Raw genomic sequence first — 13,308 nt, 5'->3', positions numbered from 1 at the left:
CACCAAGGACCCAGCACTCATCCACCAATGAATGGTATCCAGATCACCAATCACGGCATTGTCAAACTACTGAAGAACCTTAATCCATACAAGGCTTCTGGTCCTGACGGTGTGCCTGCCAGACTTCTAAAGGAAACTGCGGAAGAGATTGCTCCAGCCATCAGCCTCCTCTACCAAGCATCCCTCGACCAAGGATCTGTTCCATCTTCGTGGAAGAAAGCACTGGTAGTTCCCATATTCAAGAAGGGCAGCCGATCGTCACCAGCAAATTATAGACCAATATCTCTCACCGCCATATTGTGTAAACTATGCGAGCACGTGGTCCATAGTGCAATTATCAACCATCTGTCTGAACAGAAGATCCTGTCCGATGCACAGCATGGAGGATTCAGAAAGAGACGATCATGCGACACACAGCTAATCCTGACCATTGACGATCTGGCCAAGGGGATTGAAGATAAAGGGCAAACTGGCATGATATTGCTAGACTTTGCTAAAGCCTTTGATAAGGTTTCACATAAGCTTCTCCTGCACAAGCTCCAACACTATACGGCATACATGGACCTAGTACTCTTCGATGGGTTACGGACTTCCTCAGCCACCGTACACAACAAGTCCTGGTAGATGGTCAAATCAGCACCCAAGCCAACGTGTCTTCAGGCGTACCACAAGGCAGCGTCCTGGGACCGTTGCTCTTCTTGACATTCATCAATGACCTCCCAGACTGCGTAAAGAGCTCAACAACACGCCTGTTTGCCGATGACACTGCACTGTACAAGAGGATATCATCCCATCATGATGCTTCCTTACTGGAAGAAGATCTCAATGCTTTGGAAAAGTGGGAAAACACATGGCTCATGCAATTTCATGCCAGAAGCGACAACCAATCACCTTCTCCTACAGCATCCATGGTATCACTCTTGATGAAGTGTCATCTGCCAAATATCTTGGTCTCCACATAGACAACAAGCTAAGTTTCAACGACCATGTAGACATTACCACCAAAAAAGCAAATTCCACCCGTGCTTTCCTCCAGCGCAACTTTTATCATAGCAGTTGCAGGATTAAGGAGGCTACATACACGACTTATGTAAGACCCACTGCTGAGTATGCAGCTGCAATATGGGATCCACACACACAAAGAAACATCAAGAAAGTGGAACAAGTCCAGCGAAACAGTGCCAGATACGTTACCAACACCTACGACCGCAGATCAAGTGTTGTTTGATGGGATCATTTATTCAAACAAAACATCATGTACAACCAAATTTTAGGCTTCAACAGCTAAAATGTGATATCATCCTAATGTATGCAGATGCTTTTGAGTCATTCTCAACTTTAATTTCCCCTCTTTTACAAAAGTATTCACTTTTATAGCATTTTTTATAGCTTTTTCGGATATAAAAATGTACCTATTAATGACAAAATTGATGGCGCTATTTAGTTACTGGAAATTACTCTTTCAAGCTTTTAATACAAAAATTCCTGTTATTGTTTTATAAAATACTTTTATAAAATTTCCTTGCTGCTTGTTTCACCTATTCCAGCTGTTTTAATGGCAGTATTAATCACCTACCCCTTGCAAATAAAGAAATATGATTTAGGATAAATAGCGCCATCTATAGCTTGCATTTAGTTAATAATGAAACCAATTCTATATACATCAAACTACCGTGCCCTGCTGAGTGAGCTCCAGTGGCCTTCTCTACAAAGTAGACGTCGCCAAAGCCGGCTAACCATACTCTGCAGGATTTACTCTGATCTGGTTGACATCAGTTGGAAAGATCACATCACTGAAGCAACATATCTAATACCAGAGGTCATGACTCCCGTATCTGGACTCCATATTGCAGTTCGCAAGTGTTCCTCCCAGTTCCTTCTTCCCACGCACAAGTAGGGATTGGAATTCCTTAAAGAAGGATCCAGCAGCCGAGGCTTCCCAACACTCGATGCCTTCAAGATGGCATTGAGGGACGGCTCCATCTAGATAGCAGACAGCATCAAATTTTCAATCAGCACTTCACTGTACATATTTTTGCACCTGTGATCTCTTGTCTGCGTCATATGTCTGCGCACCCACCACTCTGCAGTGAGTAATCTTCTTTTCAAGAAGCCTTCACTACAACTGGAAGAAGAAGAAGAAGATGTATACACGTCACCTCCAAAGGAGTGCCCCCACCGGGCCGTCACTACGCCATTGTCTTTTCTTTAGGCCAGAATGCTTATTATGGGGCCTAATAGGCCCTATAGATGAGGCTTTTTTGGCCTGGCATTACCGGCAGCTTGAGCATGTTGTTATAGAGCCTGGTTCCATCAGGCCCAAATGTGTCTCCGCAAGGAGCAACCATGGACGTTAAGGACCGTTCACAAACACTTGGGGGGGGGGGCTGATGCAAAAAAAATCGTCCCCCCCTTTTCAGATCTCAAAAATTTTAGGGCCCCCTTGAAAATTATGGGTCAACCCCATAGAAAAGCATATAAACTCAATTTTTTCAAGAAGATTTGTGGTTGCATCAGCCCGCGCCGGTATTGACCTTTTCGGTAAATCCCATAACCCTTTGCGAGTACACCTAAGAACTCGTCATTTTGCGTCACGCCACTCTGCGCCGATGTTTATCGAACATCGTTACTGCGCATTGCAAGTCGGCGTGACGTAAAATGACGAGTTCTCAGGTGTACTCGCAAAGGGTTGGGATTTACCGAAAATCAATTACAAAACAATCCCTTACCAGTGGCGGCGCCAGGTATTATTTTCGGGGGGCATGGGGGATGAATTTCAGGGGAATCAACACATTTTGAGCCAAATTGGCACAAAAAGTGGAAATTTACTTAAAAAGTGGGGGGGGGGGCAAGAAAAATATTTGGGGGGGATGCACCCACTTGACCCCCTCACCCCCACCTCAGCGCCGCCACTATTACAAAAGTACAAAATAAAGCTGGAAGCCCCGCTTCCCCATCTCAGGACCATCCAAGGTCATCGAACTTTTTTTCGCCAACAGCGGTGTCTTTGATCTTGACCTACTTTTGGAGTGTTTCTAGAATGTCTCCAAATGTTTACCTAACATCATTTCATATATTTAATACACCTCAAAGAAACTCTATTTTAAAGAAGAATTAAAGTAGGTATTCTCAATACTTGCTTGATACCTGGAAACAACGCTTATTCCGGATCCCGTTCCGGAACTCATTCAAGGCTTTTATAGCCGTTTTAGGAATTTGTATGGGCTAAACCATGGAGGTGGCTAAACAAAGTCACGTGACTTTGTTGCTAAGTGGATTGCTCAACTCATATGGCGGGGTGTTATCGATTTGACATGATGCCACACGTTCACCCCCACACTCGGGATTCTGTATTCGCTTGAAAAATATCGTAGCTTCTTCAGTGCAATTTTCATCGAGAATACAAACATGAGAACATGAATTCCGATGGATCAACTTCGCTGCTTATTCTGGTAAGTACAAGTTTAGAGATTAGACTTAGAGTATAGAAATTTATCAAATTACTTGTTGAATTCAGTAAGCTTTAATACATTTTGATTTTTACATTTATACACAATGTACATTGTACAAAACATCATGCATTGCATAGTGTTCAAAATACCACATACATACATACACAGATGTAACTTTGACTCTGTGCATGTAGAATTTTGCATGTGCATGTAAAATTTAGTGAAAATCGGCCAATTTTTAGGAATAAATCAGAGTTGTGCATGTATGATCATCATGATCATCATGATGTAAGTTTTATTTTGTATTTCGACCCCTGCATGCATCATTGCAATGCATGCATAGGTATGTTCATAAAATTTTGAAGTTCAATATTTTTAGCTGAAAGTTCTTTCATTTGAAAGAGAATCAAATTACCTAAACAATAAGGGGTCAATCATGTTTCTAGTGCATATACTTTTGAAGTTACAGGCAAAAATAGTGTCACCAAATTGTCCAAAATTTTGTGTGTGAAATTGTGACAGCAGGCACATGTACAATGTACACTACTGTATGTGACCCCAGATGACCTCCTATTCTTTACTGTAAGAAAGCTGTTTTGGATGGTCTTGATTTGCACACAAATTGCTTTTTGCGCTTTAACGAAAGCGTCCACTTGGTGGAACATAGATTGCACTATGTGATAGCTTATGAATCCATTATTATGCCAGTACCAACATAAGTCAACATCACTTAGGTTTTGGTTGTCAAAATTAATTTTTAGTAATTTTTTCCATTGAGCCCCACAGTAAAGCCATTTTTGGACCGTACAGGCACATTCCACTTCCCAATGGACGAATAGCGCCACCTATAGTGTGTGATGTGAGCCTGGCTAGCATGCACACGGCAATCTTTTCCTTTAGACCACCCTCGATATAGGTGACCCCGGCCATCCGGGTATTTATTTTACATGACGCTACAGTCAGGGTCTTAGCTAGAAATTGAGGGTTGCCCGTCATTTGGATAAAATTGCCTGTCCTAATTTGACCTTTGAAACATTTATCAGACATCTATAGCCCATTATTGGGGGTTCAATAGTTAAAATATGTGCTGATATGGCCTTCTCCTACAAATTTGGTCTACTTAAAAGGTCAATTAGCTTCTCAAAACATAAAATTTATAATATACCATCTGTCAAAGGCATTAATTTTGCCCGTCCCAGGAGCAAACTCCCCGTCTGAAATGACGGCCAGACGGGTGGCTAGCTAAGACCCAGGCTACAGTGCCTATACACTTACGCTTTTCAACCCACAATAGACCGTGGAGCAGTGAAGACTTGTAGCAGAGCTGATTTAGTCTGTTTACATTTTGTTTTGACCTCGAATCAAGCTAATTTCGGTAAAATAAAGGTTAAATACTTGGCGAAAATTGCATTTTATGTGAAGCTGAACACATGAACATGTAGAGGAGAGTCTTTATTTTTGTTGTTGGCTGGAGGCCCCATGTCGAGAAGTTATAGAAATGGTAGTATTTTGACCGATTTGAAAAGGGACAAACCTCCGAAAACTACAAATTTGACTTCTGAATCGGATTCTATAGCCCCTGGACTAAAATATTACTTTTGCATCATTACTATTATGCTGACTTTCGTATTCGGCGAGGAGGACGATTTCGACCCCCTCGTTTGTTTACAGAGAGGTAGACAAAGGGTCTGTCAAAGCTGTTCCACTTGTCCAAATACTTAAGTATCAAAAGGATGGTCCACAATAGAGTGATTCACGCAACATGAATAGGGGATTAAAAAACTGTGAAGTTTAAATTGAAGTAGGACCATGTGCTTCTTTTGTCCGATTTGCCATCAAGATTTCGAATGAAAACAGTTCAGACCCAGAACAGGATCATGTCAGAAATTAATATTTTGTTCTGGGTCTGATTATTCGGACTACTTTTGCATCAAGATTTACCTTTGCATCAAGGTTAAACAGTTGCCAAACACTTCGGAGTCAAGGTTTAATGTATTTGAAGGAGGGCAGGGCAGGGCTTCGATAAATGAGGGAAATTATGGGGGGTAAAAAACAAGGTTAAAACAACTTTTTGAAAACAAGTGAAAACGGTTTTTCTGCTAACTAAGTTTTTGTCTCAAAATACAATTCAAAAATAATCGGAAATGCAAGAAACATACCTTCGTAAAATCAGCATCACTTCCGTCACATGAAGAGATGGTCAGATGAGTGGAAAGTTGCAAAGAATTCGTGAAATTAAAGCATTTTCTCAGAAAAATACAGCACATATTTTGATAAATTTGCTGGCAGGGTCCCAGGGGTCCCCAGGTGACCCTCTCAGATTTTGATGAAAATTTCATCAGAATAATCTTTTGTGGCTACAATGAACCCATACAAAAAATTGGCCTCATAGGCCATGTCGTTTTTGAGAAATGGCCTTTTGAAGTTTGGCCCGGACTCCCCCTTTTTTGGCACTTGCGAAAGTGTCATTGGTGATTTTACCAACTTGGGTACGGTAGCTCATAACTTCTTGTTCCGAACAGATAAAGCTGCAATGTTGGATTCTAGCTAACCTTATGTCATATCAGAATCTGGCTCTAAATTTCAGATATCAGCTTTTCGTTTAAAGTTATGAGCACCCAAAGTTCACAGGCGAGCTAGTGGGTTCAAACCCAGCCTCATCAAACTAAGCCACTCTGCACCAGCCACTGTTGTTATACACACCCTTGGATTATGCACCCTAAGTTGAGTTGTTTTTAGACATTTGTGATGCCACCGGAATCTGGACGTCGATACCAATTGGTCCTGTCCAGTATTTCTTTAGATGTAGACCAGTGCTCGATTTACCACATGCACACATGCAAAATTTTAGCAACTGTTAAACCTTGATGCAAAAGTAAACCTTGGTGCAAAAGTAATTAATTTAGTCCCTATACAGTGAGGGTGGTCTAAAAGACTAAAAGAAGATCGCCAAAAAGGCAATTATTTAACTTAAAAAATGAGGGGTCAACCATACCTGTAGTGTAGGTAAAAAATTAACGAAGTTATGGGCAAATATCTGTTTTCAAATTCTGCATTTTTCTGCGGCCGTCGTTGACAATGTCTTGCAATCACTTGCAAGTAATATAATTTTTCACCACAGCGATTTTACACAAAAGATATTTTATTTGATGAAATCTAACTATCACTGCATGATAAGTTGATAACTCAAAAAGTACCAGAACTTTTTTGCCTTCATCCTCAAGTTTCTGGTGTCCAAATTTCAAATGTTTGTATTTCCGTATGGGGATTACACAGTTAAGCCATTACTGTGGTCGCAAAGTTCCTTTTAAGTTGAAGGGAGCCCTCTAAACAATAAGCAAAATACTTGGTTCCTGTGTGCCCTACTTGTGGGTATGTGTTACGTGCTTGCCGGCTTCTCTTCTTAGTAAAACTATGAAATCACACCATCAAGCAAAGTTTACAATAATTCTTAGACTTAGAGTCCTTTATTCCTCTCTCCGTCCGTTCTCCTCTTTCTGAATCATTCTGATTATTATTTTCTTCCTTCCCCCTCGCGCAGCTCTTCCTCCAAAATCAAACGCAAATGCTCACCGCGTCGCTCACCGTTGTTCTAGGGAACACTGTAAAAACTGTAGAAAACATTGTAAACATTAAGTTTCCCCTGACATCTAAATCAGGTACGTTGAACACAGTGTTGTTTTCCCACAAGGTGCATTTTGGGCTCTTGTTTGCACCCATGTACCATTCCAGAAAAAAAGTGCACAGAATGTGTTTCCCAGTGCAGATTCTAACGCATATCGAATAAACTTGAAAGTGGGTGGGCAGGTTGTTCAGTTTCCCCGAATGGTGTCTGATTAGGAGTGTAAGGTGTTGACGTATGATTGATTCCCCGAATGACCAACAAAGTGGGGGCTGTGCCCCCCCCCCCTTGCGCACGCCACTGGCTCTAATCAATTCCTAGGACAGTGTAGTTCTCATTCATTTCTGATGAAGTTGTATGGCTTACATAATTGTAAATTTGTCAAAATGTTTTAAATTTTGTTTTCTTTAAAACTATGTAGAACATAAAAATGAATCCACAGGTTCCCTAGACTACCCCGTAGTCCACTTGCCCATTGTGCATACTCTGGATATTGTATTTAAGCTTTAAACTCTGATTTAATTAATGTGTGCACAATTGATAGATTTTCACATCTGATCAGTCACCCTACTCCCTCTGTTTGTTAGCTTCCCAAGTGGACTACTGACATTGCCTTGCGGTTAAGATTTTTAACACGGGACTCTATGGAGACTAAAAATGGGCATGATGTAATGCATCTTTAAATGGATCTGCCTTGTGATTGGTCGCCCATACCTCGCTATGGTTTAAATCGTCTGGGCCCGCGCCATTACACCGTAAACAACTGCCTGTGGTATTAGCGGCGCTTTTGTGTTGACGCTGAAAGTTAATCTCTCATCAAACATCTAGCGTACTTGTGGTTAATGGACTGATAAACAAGTATGCTTGACAGTGTGTTTTTAGAGAGCAAAGTCCAGGGGGTAAAGTTCTGCTTACAATTCAAAGTTCATAGTCGAAATTTCGGGTTCGCTATCAATAAACTGGTAGATTCCAAAATCAGAATTGTTCAGTATTAAAGTGAGCCGTTATAATTATGCAAGATAATGTTGCATTCAATTACTTTTATTGTCACTAATCGTCTGATATTTTTAACTCTTTATGACCATTTTACTATTGAATACTTTAATTTTAATAAACATCAGTATAATTTTGAGTTCAACGAAATGGGTTCATCATGACTAATAATAACATATTTTAATGCATAGTCTACAGGTTCCCCAAATCCTCTGAAAAAAATAGAAACAATCATGCAAAAAGCCCTGGATCCAACCTGTTATAGAAAAATACAATGTTTAAAAATCATATATGTGCATCACAATTTTGAGGCATAAGAAATTAAGGAATTATTAAATCCTCACTTTTTTCTTCACTTCTTTATTATATTTGAATTTGATAGTGTTTTGTGATGCAAACATGATCAATATTTAGGCAAAAAAAAAAAAGAATGTTTGCTTGTCCTCCACAACTTTTTTCATAATTGGGTCGGTCGGTCGAGATTTAAAAAAAAAAAGGTTTTTTTAAAGGTCATAGCCAAAACATGACTGTATGCCTAATGCCTAAAATTAGCTTTTAATAAATAGCCCAAATAGTTGTGAATTTGGATATTTCTCTACTGTATACCATTCATGTTTTTAAAACAGTTAAGAATAGAAGTGTGTAGAAACTAAAAAAACTTTTCAGGATGTCAAAAATGTTGAAAAAAAAAAAACTTCCAAAATTAGGGTCGGTATTCATTTGTACAGTAAAACAAAGACAATTTGTTCCATATTTTCCAGATTAGGGTCGGTCGGTACTAGAGGACAAGCAAACAATCTTTTTTAAATATTTTTTTGGCCTAATCTGTCTTCTGTCTACTTATCCATGCTATAATGTACATGAACACAAAATAATATGAATTTCATCATCATGGGATAACATCAGCTTGTCATAATGACTCACATTGTAGCATTTGTAATTATAAGCAGATTTTTACACTGCATCACTAATATCGTAAGCAGATTATATGTGACACTTAGTATTCTGGTCAATTCCTGTAGATAAATTTCATGGGAATTGTCTAATTGGAAATCATAAACTGGGACAGAGGTGAAAACCAGTTCCTATATAAAACAGTGAAAAAAAAAGAACATCCATGTATGATTATTCCCTCGCCATCATGTCTTGTCTCCTATGCTATTCCAATTGAAATCCATACACCCCCTTTTGGAAGACAATGCATGACCTTAATCTCCCGCACAGGGGGTGTAGATTTCAAAAGGAAGCACTCATTTTAGGTAACCCCATTTGATTATTCCTTGCCATGATGTCTTCTAGGCTATTCCAGATGAAATCCATACACCCCCTTATGGAAGACATGACCTTTAAAATCTCTCACCCAGAAGGTGGAGATTTCAAATAGAAGCACCTATTTTAGGTAACCCTATTTGAAATTCACACTCCCTGTGTGTGTGGAAGATTAAGCATATGTCTTCCATCAGGGGGTGTAGGCAGTTCAACTGGAATAGCACAATGCTCACCTCAACTCAATTTAGTGCTTTTTCAAATTCAATGAACATCGTGCCATGAATGTGAATGAGTATTAAAGTCTGTGACATACACAGGATCATTTATGTATTCATGCTTGGGGGTAAAACTGGTCAGGAAGAAATGAAACAAGTCCTTATTAACCTTGTCATACCTGGATGGGGAAAAATGGATATTTTTTGAGGTTCAATTATGTTCACAATCAAGTTTCAACTTTAAACCAGTCATAACCATTATTAGTCAAATTGATAAGCGTCAACAATTATATTTTACAGGGCTACTAAGAATACGCAATTGGCTCCAAATGCGTTTTTTGACATTTGGGAAAAATTCTTTAAAAAAATTTTTTTTTTACTGATTTGGAGAGCTTTTTTTAGAGTTTTTTTCCCCAAATGTCAACAAAACATTTTTGCCGGGCAATAGTGTATTCTTAGCAGGCCTATTTAAAACATTCATGAATGTCTGAACAATAAAATGTGAATTTCTGTAATTAGTACTATTGTTTTAACCTGGCAAAAGCTTTGACTGTGCCATAGTGGTCAATAATTTATTCAGTTTTGATTTGAGAAATTCACAAAGTTCTATTAAATTCATAATATAATTATGTGCATTATTGAAATTTGGTTATTATGTCTGATTGTCTGTGCAGAATAAAATGCAAAACTTCCCACTTTAAAAAGGCAGTGACTGACAGTCTCAAATTGGATAGAAATAGCTGACGTCAGATATTGCTAATGTTTGTGTCAGACGTGCAGTATAGCTTGTGTGCCTGCTAGCTAACCAAGTAATAATTTGTTACTCATGTGTTGTTACAGGTCCTGTCGTGTCTAACTACACAGCAATCATGGCCCAGATGCTAGTTTCCTGTTGCGATTATTGTCTCATCAAGTGCCATAATTGGAAGGAATTGACATAATGGTCTGCTCTGATCACGTGCGTGTGCGCACACCGACCGTCGTTATGTACACATCGTAGCTTTTTGGAGAGTGTATTGATATAAAGAGTAATTTATAGTGCCTGGTGTCATTTCGGAATGAAAATCATTAGAGATGGCTACTGCTAGTCAGATACAGGAGATAAAAGCAACATTGCAAAGAGGGCTAGAGAATCTTGCCCTCTCGGGGAATCTCAAACCGCTACCGCTACGACAGCAAGTGGAACGCCGTAGCTTAAAATCGCCCGGAGATCCGCGGAGGTATTCAGATAGTTTCCCAAGGAGGCACAGTCCGGCAACGAAACCAGCCACTAGGGAAAGTATGATTTCTCAGCGATCTAATAGTATGGTCAATATCGCAGCAAGCAGTCAACCTAGACGTCCATTTAGCGCAAAAGGGGTCGAGATCCCCCGGCCTCTAAGAACTCCAAACGGCGCCTTTAATCATGGTGCGTTGAGAACTGCTCCGGCTCCTCCAAGTAGAGGACGGTTTGGATCTGATGGATCGCAAAGAACTCCCACTAGTAGTTTTAGTGTGAATGGTGCTCGGCCTTCAGCGGCCAAAACAAGCAATAGAATTGTACCGTCGCCGCCTCAGAGTCCTACTAAAACTAAAGTTCCGTATTCTAAAACTGGTGCTGTGCCTAAAGATGTACTAAGTAAAAGAGTGAACGGTGATGGAATGGTTGCTAAGGAATGGGCGGAGGAGGATGGAGAGGAATGGAGTGATGTGGATGAGGCAGATGAGGATGGATTAGATACACCTGCAAGGTAAGACGACTTGTTTGTTTGTTCATCGTGGTACATTTTGTTTATTTGTTTCATGGAGGAATGTTGATCAATCGACAAAGTGTTTTCATTTTTAGAGAACAATCATGCACGCACATTACCATTGTTGGTGAACAGAACACCCCGAGTGAATATTTTTTTTGTAACTGGGTAGATTTCAGATATATTTGTGATATTGTACAATCTGAAATGTTAAAGTTTGAGTTTGAGTAACTATATTAATACTGATACAGGTGGCTGTAAAAACATGAATTATTGTAAGAGCAATTTGTAATGTTTTTGTGAATAGTGTCTGCCTTTTGTCAAAATTTTTCAAACATTTCAGAATGTAGAATATCATGCATGATTATACACATGTTTAATCTTGTACACAGTTTCAAAATATAGTGACTATTTTATATACACCAGGGTGTTCATTTGTAACATTGATTATGTGTGTGCATGATTGTTCTGAAATCTAACAAAAGATACATTTTCAGGCAATCTGCGGACATTTAGTGAACAGCAATATTCAAAATCTGGGTGTTTGGTGCAATATCTGCAAAATATAAGAATCAGGTCTAAATCAGGTGGGTTTTTGAAACATGCTGCCATGACTGGAAACATTCTTGATGTGTATCTTTGGAAACAATTATAAACATTTTTTTAAAAAGTGCGAAATAGTTACGCGATTTTAAGCATTTTAATAAATGTTTAATATTTAAAAATGTTTAACATTTATGGTAGAAAATGTGCTGCCATCAATTACGCCATTTAGGGTATGAGTTGCGGGTTGAATAAGCAGATTCTGGAGCCAGAAGCTGTGCCAGAACATATAGTAATGAGATATATTTTGTAGCTTTCCTTTTCCAGCAATGTACAAAACATTTGCCATTAGGCAGGCACAAATAGGCAGAGCATTTAAAAAGAAATCCCTACTGTAAGCAACACAAGGGGTTTTCTTTTTTCCTCTTCTTATAATAATCCTATGCATGAGGTACTAATTAGTTGTACTCAAAAAATCTTCACAGTGCACTTTCAGAGTTCACATTTTTATAAGAAAATCAAAATCCATTGACTGTCCATATTTATATTGTACTTTCTATTGGATTTTTAAACTGTCAGATTTTGGTTTTCTGCATGATTTTCCCCCTGATAGTAAGTATGCATGCTCATCAATTCATTTCTTCTGCTGTATTGATTACAAGATTCATAGCAATGCATCATCATATATATGTCTATGCTGTGCGTCCCAGGTTAGGCAGGTGGTTTTAACTAATTTTTATTATTTTTTTTTAGAGGCAGAAGAAATTTTCATTTGTGTCCGGTGACCCTGTTAAAATCATATCCATTGGATTACATAGGTGTTGAATCCAAAATTCTAGCATCATTCATACTCATTATGAAATCCAAAATTTGCCAAATTCAAATGATGTTCCTTGCAGTGCTGTCAGAAAAAGTTGCCGATGTTGACATAAAATTTGGATTACATCATTTATTGACATTGTTTATTCAACTTCATACATGACATTCTCGACCGAGTCATGGACGTACTTTAATGTCGACAAATTTTTCCGTCAGGTCGACAAGAAAAAAAATACCATTTCAATGACAGAACTACTACATGTAGTTCCTTGAATGTCAGGTTTAGGAGTTCAGTGTGAGTTCACCAATCAATTCTTGCAAAGACTTCTCAAACAACACTATAAAGAAAGTTCAATGCATATGTACAGCTCCTCCATGCATGAAGTAAAGAGCTTTTCATGATAATTTAATTTTCTATCATCAATTTTGCATTGATATTCCCATAGGTACCAGTGGTAATAGGGGGATATTTGGACAGGGGTTAGCAATTATAAGGCGGCATGTCTGTGTTCCTATGAGGGGATAACATGATCATGAAAAGTTAATAGTCCGTAATCAGTTTAGTGATTGTAGTTTTCATTAGTAGATAAATGATGGAGCAATTCAGACGACTGATGCTTTTCGAGAGAGACATGGGGTGGGGGTGTATGGTGTACGTGTGTTTG

General features: G+C 38.9%; 1 protein-coding gene across 1 annotated transcript in view; it reads left to right on the top strand.

Annotated features, from left to right (window-relative positions):
• The first annotated feature begins 3,329 nt into the window (after window positions 1-3,329).
• The window catches only part of LOC140150581 (tubulin monoglutamylase TTLL4-like), a 51,557-nt gene continuing 41,578 nt past the window's right edge, over window positions 3,330-13,308 (top strand). The window contains exons 1-2 of the mRNA XM_072172623.1: window positions 3,330-3,452; window positions 10,392-11,281. Coding sequence (XP_072028724.1) covers window positions 10,626-11,281 — 656 coding nt within the window. The 5' untranslated portion in view covers window positions 3,330-3,452; window positions 10,392-10,625. The remainder of the gene's footprint in view (window positions 3,453-10,391; window positions 11,282-13,308) is intronic.

Source organism: Amphiura filiformis, chromosome 4 (assembly GCF_039555335.1).
Source record: "Amphiura filiformis chromosome 4, Afil_fr2py, whole genome shotgun sequence".
In the NCBI taxonomy this organism is placed as follows: Eukaryota; Metazoa; Echinodermata; class Ophiuroidea; order Amphilepidida; family Amphiuridae; genus Amphiura; species Amphiura filiformis.
This window is presented reverse-complemented; position numbering and strand designations above follow the sequence as displayed.